The 24,778-nt window shown below is 45.3% G+C and overlaps 1 protein-coding gene across 1 annotated transcript in view; it reads left to right on the forward strand.

The window, feature by feature from the left end:
- Positions 1 to 24,778, forward strand: part of LOC119394424 (nephrin) — a 186,884-nt gene that overhangs the window by 34,779 nt on the left and 127,327 nt on the right. The window contains exon 2 of the mRNA XM_049416082.1: positions 3,748 to 4,053. Within this exon, the coding sequence (XP_049272039.1) occupies positions 3,748 to 4,053 (306 nt within the window). The remainder of the gene's footprint in view (positions 1 to 3,747; positions 4,054 to 24,778) is intronic.

Consider the following 24,778-nt stretch of genomic DNA (forward strand, 5'->3'; position numbering starts at 1 on the left):
GTTAAAGCCCAACAATTATTATAAAGCGTTCAGCTGTGCACTATATAAATAATTAATAATAAATTATCTACATCGAACGGCCACAACAAGAAAAGGAAGCAGCATAATGGAAGCCGTTAGCTCGAAATTGTAAAATGTTAAATGTCGATCATTAATAGTGCCAGGCAAGAAGGAAATCTGTGCGACGTTCCTCACCGCGTGTGTAGAAGAGATATGCATCCTTTGATAGTGGAATGGGTTAGGAATAAATAATTAGCAGAAGCATAACCATATAGACGTAATATACTGCAGCTCGAGCCTGTATATGTTACTGCAGCGAATTTTTGTACAAGCTCCTGCGTAAGAACGACGGCGAACCATTCAGGGTTGCCAAATGAATAATTCTTGATGATGATGTCATTACCACGAGAAGAATAATGACGTGCCAAAATGTGAAACTTCTGCTTTTGATCTTGCATTCACGAAAGTATGTTAGTTAACAATTACCTTTGTCTTCCTTCAGCTTGCACACATCCGAGCTTTGCACAAAGTTGGTTGGTTGGTTGGTTGGTTCCTCAGTACTTTGGCTCAACCCACTGCGCGGGATAGGCACAAAGTTGCACAAAGATGATTCAGAAGAAGAAGTAAATCCTTGTTCTTGCTTCAGCGACATCTGCGAACACGTTGCCTCCATCCTGAAGGTATAGTTGTTCAAAGCAAGCGTAAACAGCGAGGAATCGGGATAGTTCTTTATTCGATGCCTCATAGGTAGCATTTTACCAGCGAAGCTGGTAAAGCTGGAATTAAGGCGTCCGTTAACAGAAAAAAAAAAACCCTGCTGCGCCGTTGCCGTAGCAACCGCCAAGCCGCCACTGCGCCGTGGAGCAGCCGCCTCCGAGCCGTCGCAATAGCAACCACCGTTGCAATAGCAACCATCGCTCAGAGACAGCGATTTCAACACATTCAGAGTGACAAGCTTTGCGCGTAATCCGGATCCTCCCGTCACCGTCTCTTGGCTGCCGCATCTTCTGCCAAGCACGCTGGATTCAATTGCCGCCGGTGTCCTAATTCCGCTGCTGCAGCACAACGAGCTGAGGGTCAACCAGCTTCGCTATGCCAAGCCTTGCTCGACCTAGTGCAAACTTCCCGCATTTCTCTGTTGTCCAGGATGGTAAGCTTCGTTTTAGTAGTTAAGAAAGAAAACGCTGCGGAAGTTGAAAAGCGCGGTAGCACATGCTCAGTCATTAACACTGTTCGTAAATTGAAGCTAAAGGTTCGTTTCCACCATTGGAAGATAAACTCGAGGATTTCTTTAATAAATGCATAAAAGGCGAAAAGAAATAGTGCGAGTCTAAAACAATCTTGGCATCTTTAGGAAATAGCGCTAAAGATTCCGGATATATGTTCCGAGAAATTTTCACGAAATGAATACGCCTTGCAGGCACAGTGACAATGCTAATTAAGCAGGCAATCAAGGATGAAAGATGAACCAGCCGCAGATTTGAGGCAGGCACATCATTAACCACCACCCCTGAAATGACAAACGATCCCCGAAACGAAGCGTTTGTTAAGCTCGTGTATGAAGGAAATAAGTACTGGGATGAAAGTTTGTAGAGTAGATATGCAAAATCATAGGGCGCGGTAACGTACTTACGTAGGAGACAGCATATCGTGCAATTAGCGATGCAAGTACAGTACTAACCGTGAATGCACAATATTAACCTAGTCACCGTATGGAGACCCACATAATTGTACAAGTTATATAAGTCAATAAGAAAAAGTAATAAAGTGCCCATCTGCCTATTTATTCTTCAGTTAAATGTACTCACTTTCGACTACGTTAAGCACGCCTGAAGGCATTTCATATTACAAGCTCAATATTACAGAAAGTGCTCAGCTCTCTTTTTGTGCAAACCACTGGGTAACTTTCTTCAATTTTTTGTAAGTTTGTTTCGTGCACTGCGAAATGCTTCATGCCGCATTTCATCGTTTCTCTTTCCATTCACATGCTCTTTGCATCTTCATGCAATACAATACGTTGTGCAGCGACACTTGCGGTGGTTCGTTGTTGCGAAGTGTGAATGGACCAGGCTGTGTATTTTCGTGCTGTGTGTATTTTGGATACGTTTGACAATCCATGCTCAACCAACTACTTTCCAAGGCCTGGTACTCAATCTGACAGTAACTACTTAATTATTAAATCACTAGATACATACTAGATAAGAATTGGTGGGCAGCTTAATCGTTTTATTGAAACTGAATGAAAACGCGCTGCTCTTATAACAGTGTGTGGCGAAATTATCGGGCAATAGCTATCATCCAGCCAGCATTAGACAAATTTAGCCACTGCTACCGAGTGCTGCAAGTATAGGAGCAAATGCGGTAGTTGACATCGCATTGATTAATGGGACGCTCTCCTACACTGCACAGCCTTGCGGACCATCCCATATCTTTGTGAGAAATAGGACATCGTACCCCTTTAGGATGCGGACGAAAAAGGCAAAGCTAGCCGTTGTCTCGAATAAAGAAATAACACCCGGGTGTTCCATGAATGTAGGTTTTCTATCTCAGCTGAAACGCATGTGAAACAAATAACATAATGACAAACGGCAGCGGACAAGGAGAGAAAGAAGGGAGGTTTAGCGCTAATTTGCAACGAAATGTTTTATTTTTGACGATCCGTGTTTACACTCATCACTTATCGCATTGCGCGTGTGCATTTCACAACCCTCGTAAGGTTCGTTCCTACTGCGCGAATGGCTTGCTGACGGCCAAGACGTGAAATCGCATTGCCACAAGTCCTTAGTTGTTTGTTCTGACGTGATCGAGTTTCACCCACAAAAGCTGTTAGCAGCGCTCGGCGCAGGCCGCGCCGCAATGTTTGCGAATCATCGCGATTGTTTCAGATTGTTCTGTTAAGATTACGACGCGACTAGTCAAGTTTATCCGGGAGCTTACGCGAGCACCAGTAATAATGCTTGAAGGTTCGATCACTGATACTTTGACTTCTTTTTCTAGACAAGAGTTCACCCAATGAATAGTTTCGTTTTTGACAGCCCGACTGCTGCCTTCTTCGCCGTCACGACCACATGACAATATGGGCCTAGAATTATTTCACGTGTTAACGCCTCTGCTGTCAACAGCATATTTAGCAAAGACCGGTTCACAGCCCCGAGAACTGCGGTGATAATGAGAGCCGAACATCGAACACGCAATTATGACTGGAGTGCTTTTTTATGCGATCATCGGCACGGCCTCACGTTTCACCTACATATTGTTTACTACGAGAGAGAGAGGGCTACTGAAAACAACATTGCTGGCACAGGTGACGAAATAATTCTTGTGCTTTCTGTTGCGCCGCTCGTGCTGGCATTTCCCGTGAATGCACAGCTTGTAAGGTGCGCGGAACAGAACTTTACCTTTTGGACCTTCTGTTATCTTCTGGATATTATGAAATAGCATCTGAATGTATATTATAAGTCACACTTTATTATGTCTGTCAGACGAAGTCGGCACATGGCCATCGCCATGTGCCGACTTGATCGATCAATGAATGTATGAACGAATGAATGAACCAGTCAATCACTCGATCGGGTCGATCAACAATAAATAATTAATTGGTCAAGGTAATAAATAGTTGATTGATTGATTGATTGATTGATTGATTGATTGATTGATTGATTGATTGATTGATTGATTGATTGATTGATTGATTGATTGATTGATTGATTGATTGATTGATTGATTGATTGATGAAGCCATAATGAGTGAACATCGATACAAACGTTGCGCTGCCGTTGTGTCCGCAGGTGTGGAAGGACGACGCCTGGGAGGCCCGCTTCACCCTTCGTCCCGTCGGCCTGGTGCTTTCTTCGCTGCGTTCCGACCAGCACGGTGTGTACATGTGCCGCGTCGACTTCCGCCAGGCGCAAACGCTCAACCGACTGGTACGCCTCACAGTCATCGTGCCGCCGCGTGCCGTTGTCATCCGCGACAGCCGGGGCAGGCCGCTCAACGGAAGCGTCACCGCCATCGACGGACAGTCGCTCTCACTGCTCTGCACGGCACCCGGAGGTGAGAGCGGTTGAACCGGTTTGCGCTTGCTTGGCTTTGGCTCAAAAACACCATAAATCACTAAACTTACTTAGTCCTTGGTTTTTTTTTGGTTTTTTTTTTTACTCGCAGTGATCAATATGCGAGGTATAGTGGCTATGCTCGAGGAAGGAAAGGGAAAGTAAATTTTAATTAGCATACGCAGAAACCCAGTGCAAGGGCCGAGGGCCACCATTTGTGATATCACACGTCATAAACAAGGACGCAACAAACATGCGCACTGAACGCAGGGCGTCAGAATAGACAAGCTTATAGCGATATTCTTTGTCATATTTCTTTGTGATGTGCGCTGGCGTATGCAGTCACGATTAACCAAATAGCCGACCAGTACGTCTTAAGCACCACTTAACAGACTGACGCTGTCGTCAACGTAAAGCAGCATGACGTATCGCGTGCACGAAGCTGCCGTGCAGGTCTCCAGTCTGCCTCGAGCGATTTAAAACAGAGAAGAGGAAGTGACGTGGAAATCAGTTACAAAGCTCGGTGTCCCTGAGCCGCAGTATAGGCTCTGCAGTGTATCTATAGAACATATTGAGGCATCGAAGTATTCAAGGAAATACTGGGTCCAGATTCACGAAATCTTGTTAGGACAGAATTCTTCGTAAAAGAAAAGCGTAGTGTATGCGAAGAGGCATATAATTAAGGAAATGAGGTGGTCAATAACTAAACAGCAAAAGCTTTTTACGAACGAAACTGCTTGTGAATTCGATCCGTTGCATTTGCGATAGGTGTCTTTAGGTACGCCGGCAGAATTCTCTGTTGTTCATTAAAGAGCTTTCTCTCTCTCTCTCTCGGAGGGCTGTTAGAGAAACTTGAAATAGGGGGGGGGGGACCACGTCGTCGTTCTCGCGTAATAAGGAGAATGTTTTCGAATTCTCGAACAGCTTCCGTGCGCGTTCGCCGGAGAATAATTGCCTACGTCTCGTCAAACGCTTATATGCTGTCACTTTCAGCACAGAGCACGCGGTCCAAATACGCATGTCCCGCTTGTGCAACGCATGAATAAATGAAAAAAAAGAGGGCTCCTATCTACGCTGCGCAGGTGATTGGTCAGCGAAGCAGCGGAATCACCTGATGTGATAGACCAGCGGCACATATCCTTCAAACAATGAGAACGCACTGCTTGAAGTCATCGACAGCAAGACAATCAAATGCACTGTACCACAACTTTATTTATCGGAAACGATATTGATAACTGGTCTGTGATGCTACATTTCGTGTGCTTAGCTAGGTGATTTCTTCTTTTACATATGAAAGCGTAGTGACGACACACCCTGCTTCGTATGCTGCAGTTGCCGCTTCTTGGCGTTTTTTTGAACGCGCATTGTCTTCTGCATGGCGCACGTTTTTCAGACTTGTTTCATGCTACACAAAGACGAAGGCCTTAATTATATGCCTTTTGAGAAGGGTCACATGGCGAAAAACCGGCGTGTAGTCCAAAGAAGCATATGAGTCATAAAAAGACAAGCCAAGCGCGCGTGAGCTCCCCGTACCCTTCGTCTTAGTGTGTTCGCATGACTAAAGAAATAAAAAAATTGGGATGATCAGAACCGACGTTGTCTAAATGACAGCCTATTTCTTGCTGCTGTTGCTTAAGTGTAGTTAACGCAATAACCATCTCAGCAATATCTTGTGTTTAGCATAAATATATACTTGTTCTTAATTCACTGTTGTTCGTTAGTGATTCGAGCGATATGTTTGACTTGCAAGTTTCAATGCGGTGAAACAAGCACAATATTATCCGGTGCCCAATGAACCTCTTTGCGGACCATCGTCATTCCCGAAATCAAGAAAGTAGTCTGGTATTTTTATCCTTGTATCTGTATTCTTGTATCTGTATTCCGGAATCCTTATTTCGTCACCGTGCATAAGTATTTCGGAAATATTCAGTTACATCAAAGACAAATGTATCTCACTATCTGTATTTTAGGGTTCCAGCGCATATATTTCGATATCCGTATTCGTACTAACAACTAGACCTCATGTGACTTTTTTTTCAAGCTCTAAACTTCAGAGCAAACCAGCACGGACGGCAAAGAAGAGATGAGACAAGCACTGAAAGTTATGTAGCAACTAGGCGCAACCTATTCTATTTTAGTCTTTTTAACGGTGATGAAACTTCGTGTACCGTGTAACTTTAGTTTTGATTGCAGCTTGCGATTGGCGTCTCGCTCGCAATCGCCGCTGCATGCTACAATCGACATTTTTCTACTTTATGGCTCTCTGCGTTGAAGTGCGGCAGCAATTAGGTGAAAAAGAATATGGATACAGGTATTTTGTCGTTGCAAATCGAAGCACCGCGCGACCACGGCTTGCGCTCTTTACTTCGATCTGCTAATTCGCCGAGTGACCCTTGTGTCAGCGAACAGAGAAACTCTATTCGTTATGCATTATTAGATGCGAAGCAGCTTATGGCGGAGTTCAATACGGTGTGCGGCGTGACCACCCTTGCTGAGCATGCGCATTTTCCCCCTCCCTCCTCTCCTCTCCTACGCTCCCCCGCTCTTGCGCGTCTCATTCTCTCCTGCGCAATGCCGCGATGAGCACCAACGCATGCGCGTCCCCCCTTTCTCTCCTCTCCAACGCTTCCCCCCCTCTCGCGTGACTGTCGACCGCGTTCCCCGCTCGCGCTGTGAGAATTAAAGGGACCGACAACTGATTTTTCTCGACCCAGTTTTTTACGGCGCGACAGGAAGCTTACCCTTCGTAGCGTTTGTAGCGTCAGTGGTTTATCCGAAAAGCACGTAGTTATTTTATAAGCAGTATTTTTCGATCTGAAAGGCTCCGAACACGCATGAAGGCTTGCTCCAGCAACGCTGAGAATTGATAGCGATGCCGCTAGCCCTTGTGAAAGCTGTCGTTGTTCTGCTTTCGCACTAGTTACTGTAACTATGCTTAACCACCTTTATTTTGGGCTTTCCAACCATTTTTGAAAATAGAAAGCTGTTACAATGAGATGATTTGGCTTTATACACCATCTCGGTATTTGTACAGCGCTGTGTGCGCCTGCGCCCAAGGTTGCCTGCGCCTGTGTCAAGGCTGCCTACGCCAAGCGAAGACAGCGCCACTTTGTTGCATACAACTAACGCAGGCCTATATGTACATTTTTATGGAGTAATATATTTTAATATAAAGAAATGAATAATATTTCAGTACTAACAGAAAAGTCATCGAACGCGTACACCAATCAACGGTCACGTGACCGGCTTCATCGGACCGTTTATGATTTTGCCGCCAGAGGCGCCAAAGGTCATTTTTCGCGGCTTTCAATGAAGAAATAAAAATATAAATCCACCTCTCACGAGATAAACAGGGTTGGTTTGAGTCAGTGCGACGGACAATCTTTCCATCAGTGCAGTCATCTCATTTCATGTTCTGGGCAGTTGTCGGTCCCTTTAACGGCCAGGCTAGAGGGAAGACACGCCGCGCGTAGCGTTCCTCTTCGCGTTCTACGACGCTTTGAATTGTTGGATTCAGCTTACGTCGCGGGACTTCGCCCCAGCTTAAGAACCTGGCGACACAGCTCCTAAAAAAAATTACACCATCTCCCGCTCAAGCGAACCATCTTCCTGCTTCTTTGCATCCACGCATGGTTCCCTTTGGTGGGAGATAGTGTAATTTTGGTAGGGCGTGTTCACCATCAAAACACAGCCAATGTTCCCTGACATAGCGCCAACAGCAAGTAGCTGGCTTAGGTTGGTAGAATAAAGCTAATTACAACCGTAAAATATAGCGAGCGTCCAGGATCTGGCAATGTTCGTTTTGTTCCATCATGGCGGAACCCATGCGGTTATAGGTTTCAATGCATAGGCCCTATGGGGAGATTTTCTTCTAAGAGTCAGCATGTTAACTCTATGAGCTCACGCAGCTACTAGCGGGGCTACGGCCTTTTTAGCACACCCTTCGCGCCATCTCGCGGGTGAACACGCTGAAGCAATTCCGAGTCTGCGTACCGCCACCGGTAAATGGTGTATATAAATAACTCGCTGCTAGTATGCCGGAGGGCCTCCGAGCTATAAGTACCGCCACCGATAAACGGTGTATGTAAGTAGCTCGCCGCTAGTCTGACGGAGTACTTAAACTGCGTGGCGGAACCTTCTAACGCAACACCCTGCGGAGCAAGGGGCGGCACGTTCGAATCCCTAGTCCGCTCTCCGGAAAATTTTTCGTGTCAATTATATATATATATATATATATATATATATATATATATATATATATATATATATATATATATATATATATATATATATATATATATATATATATATATATATATATGTATATTATAAGTATATGCGCCTTCATAAAATCAACTGTTTATTTTGTCTACGTTTCGACGGGAGCCCCGCCGTCGAAACGTAGACAAAATAAACAGCAGTTGTTTTTATGAAGGCGCTTATACTTTTATACTTATAACCTTGCGCCAACCGAAGTTACTCTTCCGCATTTAAGCCTTATATATATATATATATATATATATATATGCATGCATGCATGCATGCATACATACGAGTACGGGACGTGACGGCGACGGCATAAACCTGCCGAGAGTGTCCATATAATAGGCTGAAAAAAATCCGTAAGCAGGAGGTGGGTGCTCGAGCCGACGTCTCGACAAGTGGACTTGTCTTCTTCAAGGCTGGAGTTTCAGCCTTGTTCCTGGCATTGTCAGGGATCCCTCGTTGCCTGAACAGCGCGCGAAGCATTGGGAAGTCATCGCAGAACGACGATAAAAAAACAGTAGCTAGCACCTGAAAGGCTGCGATATGCGACTGGTTTCGTTTTCTCGCCCAACAAAACATGGAGGATTGTGCTTATGGGATGTCTACAGATGGTGCTGTACATTTTGAATATCCCCTATCGCTATCGCAATAAAAAACGGAAATGAATTAGAGCACTCTCCACTTTACCTAGTGGGGGAGCTGCAAGTAGTTGTCGCTTGTAGAACTTGGGTAAATGGGGTTCAAACTATAGTGTCTTTCGAGAACGGTGTAAGAACAAATTTTAACACGAGAGTGTTTGATGCCGGGGTCCACCAAGACTTCAGTGACGGATTTCTGTCACGGAAATGACGCCGAAAAAATTTACACGATCAGATGGCAAAGAAAAAAGTTCCGTCAACGGCCATCGAACCCACGACCGCTCGGTCCGCAACAACAGATGCTGGGCGCGCTATCCACTGCGCCACGGCCACAGACTCTGGAGGCTATACAAACGCGCCCTTTATATCTACCACTCTCCCGGTCGGCTCGGTGGTGTTGCCCTCTGGGAGCGGCAAAGTAAAGTAATTCATCATTACTGTGGCCTCCGCGATTAGTACCTGCACGCGTTACACGTTCGTCCCATTCGGCGCGTTTTCAATAGAAGTGCAATTTTGTCAATGCCTTAACACACCGCGAGGTGGCGACCTTGACCCAAGCGTCGTAAAAACGTCGGCCTTGCTCATAGCATCACGCTAATCGAACCAAAAATAGCTTTTCGACGCGCGCCTGCATCACCTGGCTGTAACACGTTCCCCGCCTACGCGCTCGCCCTGAGAAAAATTGCGGCCAACCTACCGGGGCGGCACGACGCGCTTTGCGTTTCCCTCTAGTGCGGCCGTGGTGTTGAATCACATTTTAACATGCCGCAGGATGGCGACCAGGTTCTGCGTCCAATATGCGACGCTCTTCTGGCTACCACAACTCGTTCTCTGATTACGCTTTCACCGTTAACTACTACAGCTACCACAAGGGTTTGTTTAATCATTGAACATAGACGTTAGTCGTCGGCATGGAGATGTACCACCAAGCATCAAAGTGGGTGCATCCACGTTAAATGGTGCTATCCGCCTCGTGCATCGGTATGGTGGCGCCACCGCTCGGCTAAGGCGGTTGTGCCCTCTCCCAACCCCCCATAGGATCCCATGCATTTTGAATCAAGTTTGCGATTTCGTTGCGCAAAAACAAACTAGCGCCATCTCTCGACAATACGCTAGGGGTGTGCGAATATCAAATTTTTCGAATACGAATCGAATACGAATATGCACCTTCGAATATCGAATCGAATATCAAATATCAAAGGAAAAATGCCTCCACAGTAACAATATTTTATTTAACATATAGCCATTTGAAAAAAAAACAACATTAACAGCCTGACTGGCAACACACATACACTGCTATCTCCAGAACACAATGTCCAGGCTAGCACAATGCACGTCACAACACAAGCAAATATCACGGCACAATGAAACTAATGAATACATGTTATCATGAAGAAACATGAGTTGCTCCACATGATCTGGCAGCGGGCGCTCCCTTGTAACAGAGACAACCCACCCCCCTGCCACTGAAAAGGCACGCTCGCTTGGAAGTTTACATACATATGTATATTTTGCTACTCCTTAAAGGATCCATGATCACTGCTATAGCGCGAACTGAGGACCAGCACAAGGAGACACAGGAGGAAGAAGTACTACGCTCGCTTGGAAGTTGGAACAGAAGTGGCTGGTATAGGGAGTTACGGGGCAAAGCTTTGCCAGACTGGTGTATCTGAAGGTGCCTACAGTCCGCCACCAGTCACATGGGTCACTTTCTTTCTTCAGAAGTGGTCCCGCATAGTGAACGAGTGGTAGTGTGGCACGTTACGGCCGCATAATATTGAAAATGTACGGTTACGTGATCGCCAACAGCGCTGCACGTCGGAGATGCACCAGCAATAAATCATACGTATTGGGGCGCTCGTCGCAGGCAGATATCGTGCCTTCGTGTACTTAGGATGTTTATCGCTCCTCTCGGCAACGTTTTTAGCGATACGAACGCAGCAGAAATGTGGAAGACGAGTAATTTTATGCATGATAATCGAATCGCATATTCGAATTTTTCGAATAATCGAAGTTATCGAATATTCGAAACTTTTCGAATACACGATTTTCGAATCGAATACGAATATTTCAAATGTAATATTCGACGAATATTCGAAACTTTCGAATATTCGCACACCCCTACAATACGCCACACCGACGACGCAACACGTCCTCTTGCTTCCACCGACTGGCCATGCTCCAAGCTAACTCCTCTCTCCACTTTCTTTTATTTCTTTCGGTGGCCGTGAGAGCGCGCGCTGTGCACTGTGCTGTAGCGTACCCGACAAGACCGGCTGGGCTCGTCGCGTCTTTCCTGAACGTTGCAACGTTAATATTGTGTTAAGGCGGTGGCCACACGTCGGACGACGAGCCCTGATTTCGTTCAGCTGCCATCTCATCAACGGCAATGTTTCAGACGCCTCAGTTGTGTACTTTTGTCCGTTGGTTGCGGGACAAGATGGCCTCCTGCAAGACCGCGTTTTTCCAAGTCAGCTGTGTGCGTAGTTCTCGGCGTCGTAGAAGTTTGATGACGCGAGGACGTCAACTGGTGCTACATCGTGGGAACCGCTGAAGTGACTGCAAGCTTGACGACATTGTGCCAGAATAGTCTAGCGTACTGTACGCGCACGATTGTGCTACACTTAAAATACCGCGCTTGGCCTCGAGCGTCAACCTGGTACGCCTGTGTGCAACAAGCGTCTTGTTATCGTTGTTGCGTCGGTTAATATTGAATTGCAATTGGAATACCGTTTTGGCAAAGGTAAGTGATGCTGTAAGTACTTGTTCTGCTATATGCTCGCTACTCCACGAACATTACTTCTAGAATCGCATTTTATTTTGAGCTGCACGTACCAAAGGAGAATCTAGCATACGAGATACATTGCACGCGTGCGCATTTCCTATATAAATCTGAGTAATGCCACGCGTGCGCATTTCCTATATAAGTCTCAGTAATGCCATGCTCAATTTAAAGCGCATGTGTTAGAGGATTGTGGCTTCAATGGTGAAAGTGATTAGATATTCCGAAATATGTGATTGCAGTGCAGTTAGAACTTCCTCATATGTTAATACGGTCTGTGAACAAAAAAAAACGCTGTGTGAATGTCTGTTAGTCATTTGCTACAGTACTTTCACGCATTATTATGCAGCTGTGTGACGGCTGTTTAAACGTTCAGCAAGTTAGATTTTGGTTTTCTTGGCCTAGTTGAGCGCTACGAGTGTTGGGCGAAGATAAAATCGCGTGTCCTTTGTGCGTTTCTTAAGCAGGCACACAGCCGTAATAGTCATTGTTGTACTGTTTGGGGTGTTCAATAAAACAAGAATGCTGTTTTGTACTGCAACAATTTTTATTTCATCTGTGTTAACAGATCACGCAAACAACTTGGACACATGCACGTAAGAAACGTACGCAGTGCATCGCGCGCACGCATTAAAAAACGGGCCTGTCATTTTAAAACAAATAATATAGAACAATGGACGTAACAGACGGCATGGTTGTCTAGTGGAGCAGCGTCGGCAGTACAAATATCAAACCAGAATGAAACATGAATAGAAAAACGGAGAGTAACAGGCGCTTTACCCACGGCTTCTCTGAGCCGCGCAGATCCACCTATCGCCACCGTCCGCCGTTGGTGGCGCCACCAGTACCATTGAAAGCAGCAGCGCACGAGGCGGATAGCTGCCAGACATCAATATACATTGGGCAAACTCTCTTATATCAATGTACAGTAAACATTCAGTTACTTCTATAGGCCACGTTTTACTTTCGTGTTATTCCGATTCGCATGACGGAGGGATCAACCATGTTTTTTTCTTACACCGTTGTTTTGAGAAAAGAATTGTAGTGGCTTAGCTCGGCTATGCCAAGATATACGTAGCGTGAGCTAAGGTTCAGCTTGATATTCTTAGCTCTCCTGGTTGTCTAGGATTAGCTTGATTATCATGCTTACTGCTGATTCAATGACACACACACGGTATACGCATTAGGTGACACATGTACATTTATTTTTATTGCGATAGCAATTATATGGACACTAACGGCTGGCTTTTGTCGTTGCCGTCGTGTCCCAGATATATATATATATATATATATATATATATATATATATATATATATATATATAAAGGTCACAAAGAAAAAAAAATCCGAAGAAAAAATTTCAGAAGCGCGCCACCGGTGTTCGAACCCTCGACCCCTCGCTCCGCAGCGCACTGTTTTAAACAACTCGATCACGTGCCTCCGGATGTTTAGCATAACAACGGCGAGCTATTTATATAAACCATTTAACGCTACCAGCACGCAGGTCTCGGAGGTGCTTCAGTATGTGTAGTATCATGCGCGAGATTTCCCGAAGGACGCGCTTTAAAGCAACGCTCAGGCATTTTCCTTCAGGCGCGCACTAAAAAGTGGCCCATTCCTGTACCCACTGACGATGTGGAACGCCGAGTAAAAGTAAAGTCTCTAAGTAAAGGATGCGTCGAACGCCACCGCGCGGCAGGAGAAGTGGAGACGTCATTCCACGGGCCGCAGTTTCAAAGAAAAAGAAGTCTAAGAGCGTTGTGTTGTAGAGCGCTGCTCAAACAGGAAGAAGTAACAACCGATTAGTTCCTTTTCCTGCATCTAAATTCTCAATTTTCCCGCTTTTATTGACCGCCGGTTTCATGGTCAATCCCCCGTAGTGGGTAAGAGCTAAGAATTAAGGGTCAAGCAAACAAGCAAACAACCGTAACAGTCAGTTCACGCTCGTCCTATGTGTACCTGTACGTTCTTTTCGAGTGTCCGTCTTTGTGTTTGAGCAGTGCGCTGCAAGTGTCGAGATGTGACCGTTGTTAGTTCGCGGTCGTCCTGTGTGTCTTTTAGCCAGTCGTTTGCGCTCGAGCGGCGCGTTGCAAGTGTCGAGCTGCTTGCCGTTTTTCGTGTGACATTCTAATTTGTTGCTATCGCATTCATTGCTTCGCCTTTGCGGCGAGACTGTGACTTTTATGCTCAACGTCATTTCTCTATTGCCACAAAGACGACTCTGTGGTCAGTGTAGCAACACGCTGCCGTCTCTATGGCCCCAACGCCCTGTGCAGCGTCAGACGGCCACTGCGCAACGGAGGCGCGCAGCTGGGCGCGCGCCGGCGCAAGTACGTCTGCCGCGGCTATGACGTCACTCCTCTGGAATGCGCAGATCGGCGAGGAGCGCGGCGGCGGCTCCGGTGTGCCGTGTGACGTCACTGCTCCTCGCGCGTGCGCAGCACGGCTCTCGATATGCCACGCGAAACTCCTCCACCTCGGCCAGTGTAGGTAACGCTACAAAAAGGCGATACAGTTCAGAGAACCGCTTAGTTTACTCTTCTATGGGAGAACGGTAAGCTGCCCTCGAGCACGTTGTGTTTGAACTCAAACGTAAACGAATCAGAACGCATAGCGCCTACCTTCATAGACTTTCTACAAGATCCACCGCCAACGGAGTCGACGTGACAAGTTACCCTGCACCATCATGTATCATTCCGCAACCTCCAAAATGGCACTAACCACAGTTTTAAGTATTCTTTTTCCCTTACGTCTCTTCATACCGTACAGAACAAGAATCTATGTTGAAACTAATATTAGATCGCACACCGACCAAACCTTTTAACCTAAAAACGCCGCTCAAACAAATTAACAAGCCCAAGACGAAATTTGCAGGGTCATCAGTCGAGAGGTGGCGTGCAATTTCCAGCGAACGTGTGTACTTTGCGAAGTGTTTCCGAGGCGGCGCGTTTGCGTCTCGCGGTGACCTTATGAGAGCAATACCTCACTAGAGTGACCTACTGACGGCAGCGTCCGCCGAGGGCAAGTTGGTAGAGCCACTTATGTAAACTGGCGAAGAACAGCCAATAATTTGTGAAGACACCGTCGCTCTGGTTAGGAGTGCATCTTCTTCTCACACTATGTATCAGCCTTCATTTGCTCTTGTGTTCTCAGGATGGAATATTAGTACGCCATCCATATTATTTTACTGCTCGCTCTTACTGCCGCTATGTTATAGTTATGACACCAGCAAGGAGCAGAACAGCAGTAAACAAGTTAGGAGGCAAGAACTAATAGCTAAGAATTATTTAAGACTGCACATCTAATTATCCCTGATCATTTAGTCAGATAAGCGTACTACGTGTTATACTATGATAAGAATCGAAGAGAGAGCGTATTAGCAGACGGCGGTGAGGTCGGCCGGAGCTAGTGTGGTCTGGCCTGCTAGTCTACGCAGGGGAAAAGGAAAGGGAAAAAGAGAGACTGATGAGGCGTGGTGATGGCGACAGAAATATGTGATGCGTATGTACAATAGCCACTTATCACTGCGATTTCACTACAGCGTATTGTCCAGCTCTTGAGAAAATCCATAGCAGCCCTTTTAGAAGCTGTTTAAACTGCCTGATCGCACATTGCGGACCAAATGCAATTTTCGCTAAGTGTTTCTACTCTGATGCCTGCCAGCGTTGAAGACAGCGTCTTCCGTTGCGTGATATAAATTGGGCAGTAACAAAAAAGGTGTACTAACAGTCGGAAAACCTGCAAATATCTGCAGAAAAGTCACATAAGGTAGCAAAGACGTTGAAGAAGAAGTTGAAGTTCCGAGGCTACCATGCTTCCTGACTGAGGTGTCTAGTTGCGGCACTCGTCTGACGGCGTTCGTGTGCCCTCGTGTATTTCTTTGGCCCAAGGAGGCATCGGCGCCGTCACGGTGTTCGACACCAGCGAGCCCACTACATATCTTCTAGTTGACTGCACCATGGCACACCCGGAAAAGCAGATGGTGGCGCAAGCATGTGACGTAACCGACGCTGTCAGAGAAGAAGAGGCAGCGCGCACGGACGGCCTTTGCACGGTTACACTGAGCTGCAAGAGTAGTGGGCGCACTGCGCGGCAGCGGCAATGGGGAAGGTGAAGCTGCTCTTCTTACCCATGGTCACAAACGCTACGATGACCTCGACGGCGGCGACACCTGTTCTGCAGTAGTGCTAGAGGGGAGACGCGACGCGAAGGAACTAAGGGTGCTTGCACTGCAGATCAATATAGCGTCTACCAACGCTTGCGCCCAAGGAGTCATCGATGGCGTCACAGGCTCGACGCCGGCGAGCCCACTACACTTCTGGTTCACTACGACAAGGTTTACGTAGGTCAGACTGGGCGCTGCATCAACCAGCGCGCCAAGGAACATGAACGGTCGCTAGGCGATCAGTCAGCGTCGTTCCAGAATCTACCAGCCCATTGCAGCGCTTGCAGAAACTGTGAACCACGGCTTGATAAAATAAAAATCCTAAGCAGAAGTAAAGATAGATTAGCTCGCGAACTATCAGAAAAGTTTTTTTTTTCATCACACAGAAAGGTGACATGTGCGTCAGCAACACGTCTATATCATTGCATGCTAGTGAATTTGAGATACTAAACAAAAAGTGATAGTGTGCACGAATCCCACCCCTTCCTCTGTTCCTCATGATTGCGCATGCTTGCCTTGTATTTATTGCTATAAAATGCTGTGCGGTTGCTTCAATAAAAATAGTTGGAGCTAGCGCCCGTCCTGTTATGTACCTTTCTTCTTGTCCTCGTCTAATATAGCGCTACAATTTTTAAATAATAATGTATCACCAACTAGCCCCGCAACGTGTTTTATTGGAGTTCATTTCTCGTGAATGCGTAAATTCTCCAAAATTCGGAGTTTAGTTTTGCATTATTCTCAATATTCCAAAATGAAATTATACCTGAACACGAAAACGTCAGAACATACAAAGCGTATTTTAGTTATCTGGAAGGTTTAAACGCACGAACACATATACACACAAGGACAAATACTTGAGTACAAAGCACCTACGTTTGTGCGTATTGCAACCTGAAAGCTTCATGGTATAGACGTAAGCGTACTTTACTAGCTTCGAGAAAAACATAGACTCCTAAGCACCACCAGCAGAAGGAAGAAGCACAAGAACATAGTGTGGTGCTTATAGGCGCCTATAGGTTTTGCTCGAAGTTATGTACCAACTAGCCCAGCAACAAGTTCTGTTAAGATATTTTACAAGGCTGATGTCACTGTTAGAAGCTCGCTCCTTTGGGTCGATGGTTCTCAGCTTTGAATCAGCGCACAACACAGCTACGTTGGCTAAGGCCTTTCCAGCCTTCTGAAGAGCAGTTTATATCAACATGCCAACTGATACCGCGCTACACTGCTACACTACCCGCAAGTGTGTCATGAGAGATCTTCGTGCGGAAAGCTAGAAGGCTGCCTCGTCGAGAAAGCTAGAAGATAGAAGGTTGCAAGCAACGCCACTGCCGAACGTCCGAGGAGTTCCGGCCACTCGTCGATGGTCATCGAAGTGGAGCGGTCTTTCATGGAAAAATTTATCGTCGCAATGTCCATCGCAATGACTATATTCGACATATTTGATCACTACCTGGCATCGTGCGTGCTGCCGGGCACATGCTTAGAAGGGTGTCGCCAAGAGACCCATCAGCATGGTACAGTGGAAACCCAGCATGACAGAATGCACGACAAATCTGGTGTTCGAGGTAAACGGCCGATGTATCCTTCGCCGCTTAGAAAATGTCCTTTCGATGACGAACGGAACAGGTCAATAGTGGCCGTTAAAATCCGAGTTTATTGGATAAATCCGAATGGTCGAAAATTTTACCGGCGAGTGTTTATCGGATTTTTTCGGATTTATCCACAAACATGAAACCCTACTTATGGCTAACTTCCAATACCTACAACACCACAGATTTAAAGCACAGAACAGCCTTCGGGAGCTTTAACTCGCGTACCATTACTCGTTTCTGAATTCCACGAACCACCTCATATAGGTGATGATTACTTGGATTTCACGTACGAAAGCAGAAACAGGAAAAGAAAGCGTAAAGGTCGCTTCGCACACTGCAGCGGCCGCGTTTCCTTAAGCCGGTACTTTGCTGAGTTACGCCAGTTTGGACGCCGATGGAGTTAGCTGCTAAACCTATTTCGTACAACATTCCACTGTTTTCTGTGGCGCTCGTTGCTTCGCCTTTGCGACGACACTGTGGTTTTTTTCTTCATTGTCGTATACAAGCGGGTACTTATAATACTTAACCTTGCTTACTGTTAGACTGATATCGCATGTCTACGCGTTTCTTTATTAAAATGTCGCACACGTACAAAACAAGAAGTGTCCAATGACACCTCTAAAATAAAAGAACGCAAAATATGGCAATGCCTAGAAGAACATAGCGTGAAACTTGTTTAACTCAGGAGCGGTGCTTTGCCCTGAACGAAAGGAGACACAAAATCACGTGGCACCACGTTCTCTACTTTAATTTCTTTCACATCTGAAGGACTATTCGATTCCATGGAAGGGAAAGTCAGAGCGTTGCGTCTAACGGTACTCGTTGCTCGGCTGGTTGGTGCATGTCGAACAAAAATGCTACATTGCCAAAAACATGATCGCACGAAAGAAAGGAAGGACAGAGAGGCTACGATCCCTCGTAGAACGTCCTGCCTTTGTGAGCGCCCTTTCCTTTTCACTGCGATATTTGCGAATTAGGTTTCCAAGTAAACTGACAAATGTTAAAGGGGCCAGATACTTGCAGATAAAATCCTTCTTATTAGCAGGCCTAGATGTGAACTGCAGCGAATGTTCACTGCGCTAGTAGTACAGGCAAAGAGAAATGTAGATTGTTGTGAACGAACAGACCGAAGAGCCACAACGGTTAGAACCGTTTATTTTGACGATTAGAACGTGAATAACATGATGATGATATGTCTTCTTTTTCTTCTAATTCTTCTTCGTCTTCTCCTTTGTCTTCCTGTTTCTACATCTTCCCGGGGCCTCAAATGTCCGCACTTATAAGCATCCTTCTAATGGATAAACCAACCTTGTTGGTCTTCGGAGAACCTTATTGTCAGGAGTCCTCAAAACGCAGACTCTTGAGAGTTGGTCTCGGCCTGGGAAAATGTCCTTTACCAAACATATTTTCCAAAAGGCTTTTGGATTTCTTTCTTCTAGTAAAACAATGTCACCTTTTTTAAGTTTCTCATGATTATTTCTCATTGCGGGTTTCATTAGTGCACTCCTTATTTCTTTCATATACTCAGAGTTCCATCGTTGCCACCATAATTTAGTAACTTCTTCGCGAAGTCTCCACACTTGTTGAAGATCGTGGTCCCATCCTTCATTTATGTCTGCTCCAATTTTTCGCTTTCCGCCAATCAGATCTGATGGTGTCAAAGGAGTGGGCTCGTCAGGTTCTTCGTAAACGTACGTAAGTGGTCGGTTGTTCATGATGCCTTCAACTTCACAGACTAGGGTATGCATCTCATCGATATGTAGTAAACGCCGACCAATCACTTTTCGTAGAGACGACTTGAAGCTGCGTATTAGCCGTTCATAAAAGCCACCCCACCATGGTGCATTTTCTGGAATGAATTTCCACTTGATAAGGTGATTGGCAATGAAACTCCTCGTTGTCTCACTTTGTAGCGTCGTGACTAGGTTCAATTCTTTGTTAGCTTTCTTGAAAACCTTCGCATTGTCGCTGTAGATGACTGAGCACATCCCTCTTCTTGCAATGAAGCGTCGAAAAGCTTGCATAAAACTTTCAGCTGAAGTGTCTTTAGCCGTTTCCAAGTGCACAGCTCTTGTAACTGCGCATGTAAAGATTATTATGTAAACCTTCATTATCTCTCCCTTTGTTTTGGTTGCTTGCAGAGGACCTGTGAAGTCTATTCCAACTATTTCAAAAGGTGCAGTCCTCGTTACTCGTTCGGCAGGCAGAGGAGGTATCTCTTGTCGCAGTGGTCTGGAATTATACCTTCTGCATATAATGCATGTTCTGATGACATCTTTTACTTCCTGTCGTCCTCTTATTACCCAAAACTTGGTTCTTAAACGGGCTAGTGTGTCTCGCACTCCGCCGTGGAACGTCTCTCCATGCACATGTCTAATCAGTAGCTTTGTTAAATGATTTTTTCCAGGTAGTACTATCGGATGCTTTTCGTTAAATGTCATACTTGTCTCTTGAAGTCGTCCTTTGAGTCTCAGTATGCCTTGTTCGTCTGTGAACACCTCACATCCCCTTATTGTCTCATGTGCGCCGATTTTCTTCAGTTCTTTTGCAAGTTCCACATTTTGTTCTTGCCAAATAATACGGGTCTCCGCGGCCTCGATCTCTTCAGCATTTAGAGGACCGTATACTTTGTCTCGTTGAACATTGCTGTAAAAGCGAAACATCCAAGCTGTTACTCTCAGCATCTTTGAGTAATTGCCAAACTTTTCAATTTCGATACCTCGTTTTGCGACTTGTTCCGTCGTATATTCAACCAGTATTTCAACTTCCCTTGCTTCTTCATTACCTCCTGGCTCTTTGTAACTTGGATAGCCTTGGCTCTGTAACCACTCCGGTCCCTTCCACCAAATTTCTGCTGACGAAAGTTGTTCAACGGTGACGCCTCTGGTTAGAAAATCCGCCGGATTTTCATTACTGCTCACGTATCCCCATTGACTCTCCGCTGATAAATTTCTTATTTCTTTTATTCGGTGTTCAACGAATGCTTCACGCCTTCTTTCTTTCCTTATCCAGTTTAACACGATTGTAGCATCTGTCCAAAACTTCACCAGGTTAATTTCTTGTTTCAGATTACTTTTGATGTAATTCCACATTCTGGCAGATAGTGTTGCTCCAAGAAGTTCTAATTTTGCTAGACTGATTTCCTTCATTGGAGACACTTTACTTTTGGCAAGAATCAGTACTGTATCTTTGTCTCCGTTCTCGTAGGAAATTACCATGTAGGCTGCACTTCCATACGCCGCAGGGCTTGCATCGGAAAAAATGTGCAATTCAGTGTTCAAATGATGTTTCTTCTTTGCGACGTACTGCCGTGGTACTTTTATATTTTCGATTGATTTTATTTCCTCCAACCATTTTCTCCATATCTTCTCCTCTTGATCTGTTAAAGGATCGTCCCAAGAAATTCCAGTCTTCCAGAGCCTTTGTATAGCTATTTTTGCTTTTACTGTGACCGGTGTTAGAAATCCCAACGGATCGAATACCTTTGCACTTTCTTGAAGCACTGCTCGCTTGGTCAGTCTTTCACTCACTTCTGCTGTCATCCATTTTTTCACAGGATAGCCCAAAGTATCGTCATCCGTGTTCCATGTCATTCCTAGAACGTTGGTTTCACTTGATGATGTAGGAACGGCATCCTGATTCTCGGAAAAAGTTTTCATCATCTCTTCACTGTTCGATGAAAAAGTTTTCATCATCTCTTCACTGTTCGATGTCCATTTCCTTAGGTTCATTCCGGCTCGGCGAAAAATTTCCTTTGCGTCCTGGTATAAACCTTTCGCTTGATTCTCGTGCGCTGCTCCAAGCATGACGTCATCGACGTAAATTGAATTTCTAAGTTTCTCCACCGTTTCGGGAAAGTTTTGCTGTTCTTTATTCAGGTGATGCTGTATTGTGGCTGCTAGTAAGAAACTGCTTGGCGTTGTACCAAATGTCACCCTAGTCATCCTCCATGCAACGATGTTCTCTTTATTTAAGTCGCATTGTTCGTTCTTCCACCACAAAAAACGAAGTGCGTCTCTATCTTCTTCGTGAATACTGATCTGCAAGAATGCCTTTTCCACATCTGCCGTCATTGCAACTGAATGTTTGCGAAAGTTCATTATCAGTGCAAGTATGTCTGGATTCAAGTTTTCTCCAGCTTCTAGGTTTTCATTCAACGACATTCCTGGTGTCGTTGACGACGAAGCGTCAAACACTATCCTTACTTTCGTTGTCAGTCGATCTTCTCTAATGACTGCTTGATGCGGCATGTAGTATGTAGCGTGCTCGGATTCAGCCGACGTCGCTAGCTCTGCCACTCCCGATGTAAAGTATTCTTTCATAGCACTGTTGTACTTTTCTTTTAGCGCCGAGTCTTTCTGAAGTCTTCGAGATACTTGCATCAATCTTCTGATTGCTACTTGCTTGTTATCTTCCATGTTTACTGTTTCTTTCCATGGTAGTCTTACTTTGTATCTCTCTCCATCCCTCTCAATCGTTTTTTCAAATGATGTAAAAAGGTGCTCAACTCTATGCATCCTGTTCTTTGTTTCCGTTATTCCAGTGTTTTCGAGCTCCCAAAATTTTTGGATGGCATCTGTTATCTCGTCTGTTCTTTCTGTAGCGTGAAGAACCATGACTGATTTTGTCTCTCGTAGGTATGATTCTACACCACATGGTCCATGTACAATCCATCCCAGAATGCTTTCTACTAGCATCGTGTGTTGATTTAGCCTTTTCACACGTCCTGTGATCGCCTCCCAGTAGAAATCAGATCCTAGGAGTAAGCTTGTTTCCTGCGTTGCACTTTTTTCATCGTTGTCATCAGCGATTTTCATTCCCATCTTCTTCATATAGGACTTTGAATTGTCGTTTGGGCGAGGTAGTCGCGTTCTTGATATCATGTCTACTTCAATAGCCTCCATTACTAGTGGTTCCCCATCTGGATTTTCTTTCAGTGCAACTTCAACAACGTTCATAACACTTTCATTTTCTTTTCCTCCAAATGATCCCACTGTCAGCCTTTCTCTTCGGAGTACCTTGCAACCAATTCTTCGTGACAAACTGGTTTGTATGAATGATCTTTGGCTTCCGCTGTCGAATAAAATTCTTGCGTACGCTCCTTTACTTTCACCCTCTGTCCATGCTATGGCTGTCTGCAATAGAACACGCTGGCGTTCTTCTTGCAGTTTAGAAGACGCTAGCAGGTTGCACGATTTTTTGACAGCCATATCGTCGTTTCGTTCCTCACTTTTGTCATTAGGCTTGCTGCCTTCACTGCCCTTTGTCCTGCACATGGAAGTTGCGTGTCTTGCTTTGCAACGTTTACAAACTACCGTGGCTTTACAAACTCTTGCGTTGTGATTCGGTCTCGTGCACCTAAAGCACCTGTTTTCTTCTCGAAGCTTTTCCTTTTTGTCGTCGTATTTTATTGACCTCCGACAGTCTTCGGTGCTGTGATTGGTTAGATTACAGAAGCAACATCGTTTTGTGACGGAGCTCTGAAATGCTGAAGTCTTGCTCATTAAGCTTGATCTGTTAGTCCATTTTCTGCGATGTCTGTCTTCACCGTCTTCAAAACTTTCTAGCGACTCTCTGCACCTCACTTGTTCTTGCAAAAATGTTATCAACCCTTTCAGTGTATCTGCACTGGTACCGTTGTTGCTTTCTCCTTCCGAAGTTCCTATTCTCTCTTGCGTACCTTGCCTTCTCTTCTCGTAAATTTGGTATTCAATGAACAATTCTTGCGGTGTGCAACGCTTTAAGATCGGCATAAGCATCGGAGCGTACGAATGCACTGCAACTCCAAGCGCTTCCAGTGCGTTCGTGTGCACTTTCACTGTCTGGCAAAGTTCGCGTAAACCTTTGACATCTTTCGGATTCTTGACTGGTTCTAACTTGATCAATGCATTCATGTGAGTTTCTTTCAACTGCTCTTCATTGCCAAATTCCTCTTTTAAAAGCTTAACAGCTGTCTGGTAATTCTTATCGGAGTATTGTAGTCCTTCAATAAGAGCAGCTGCCTTTCCGTCAAGGACAGAGATCAGGTAATGGAACTTTTGACTCTCTGGTAAATTCTGTCGAAGATGAATCGCGCTTTCAAACTGCGTCCAAAATCTTTGCCATGTCAGCTTGTTGCCGTCAAACCTGAACATGTCTAGTTTTGGCAGTTTCACGTAACAATCAGTAATCTGATTTTCTGACAATGTCGGTTCAGTTCTTGTTACTTCCATGGACGGCTGTCCATCATGCACGATGACGCTTAACTTCTTGATGCTGGACTCTAATCTTGAAACTGCCGTAATTATCTTCATATCATATTCCACTATTCTCTCGAATTCATCTGCTGCTGTTTCCTCTGTTATAAATGACTCCATTTGCGTATTTGCCGCTTTCAAACTCTCCGTTATGCCCTTGATTTGGCTAAGGCTTATGCTTAGAGAGTCTACGCCTTCTCCGTCATTCATCTTCCTTTCCGCCTCTGTGATGAGATTCGTTATCTGCATCCTCAAAGTTTTCCTCTTCTGCGAAACGATGTTTCGATTCATGGTGAACAAGATGCAGGCTTACATTCACGCTGGAAAGATGGCCTCTTCCTTTGGCGGTAGCTCTCGGCTCCACGGCTGCCGCTCCCGGTGGCACGTCTGCTGCCTCGTATTCTTCAACTGGGGCTCTTTCGTCCCGGGCTTGTCCACGATGGGAGGGTGGTCACGGCACCATGTTGTGAACGAACAGACCGAAGAGCCACAACGGTTAGAACCGTTTATTTTGACGATTAGAACGTGAATAACATGATGATGATATGTCTTCTTTTTCTTCTAATTCTTCTTCGTCTTCTCCTTTGTCTTCCTGTTTCTACAATTATGATGTTTAATACGCAGGCGGCTGTAAGTAATGTTCTGTGCAAGAATAAATAACATTGCAGACGACAGTCGGCTTTTTTATAGCCAGGAAAGTGTAGAACGTTTTGCGATTCAAGCGGCGATAATCGACCGCCACGGCAGCCGGCACTCTTCGTGCCATTGGTGAGCGCTGTGAGGAGTTGCCGCAAATGTATTCAGTGCGTCACAAAGAGCCCTCGTTTTTATCACATCTACTACAATACAACAGCTGTGCAGTTCATATCGGTGGCGCGCACATCACGGGCCGGCCAGCTCGCGGATTGATTATGGCCATTCAATAGCTGCGCGGTGTTTACATTGCGAGTAGGGGCTCGGATTTAAAAAAAAGAAATCGAAAGCTATTGCGGATATGTTATGGCGCGTGGGCCTTGTGCGCTCATTTAGTCAATAAGGGCTTAGCCT

Source organism: Rhipicephalus sanguineus, chromosome 5, assembly GCF_013339695.2.
Source record: "Rhipicephalus sanguineus isolate Rsan-2018 chromosome 5, BIME_Rsan_1.4, whole genome shotgun sequence".
In the NCBI taxonomy this organism is placed as follows: domain Eukaryota; kingdom Metazoa; phylum Arthropoda; class Arachnida; order Ixodida; family Ixodidae; genus Rhipicephalus; species Rhipicephalus sanguineus.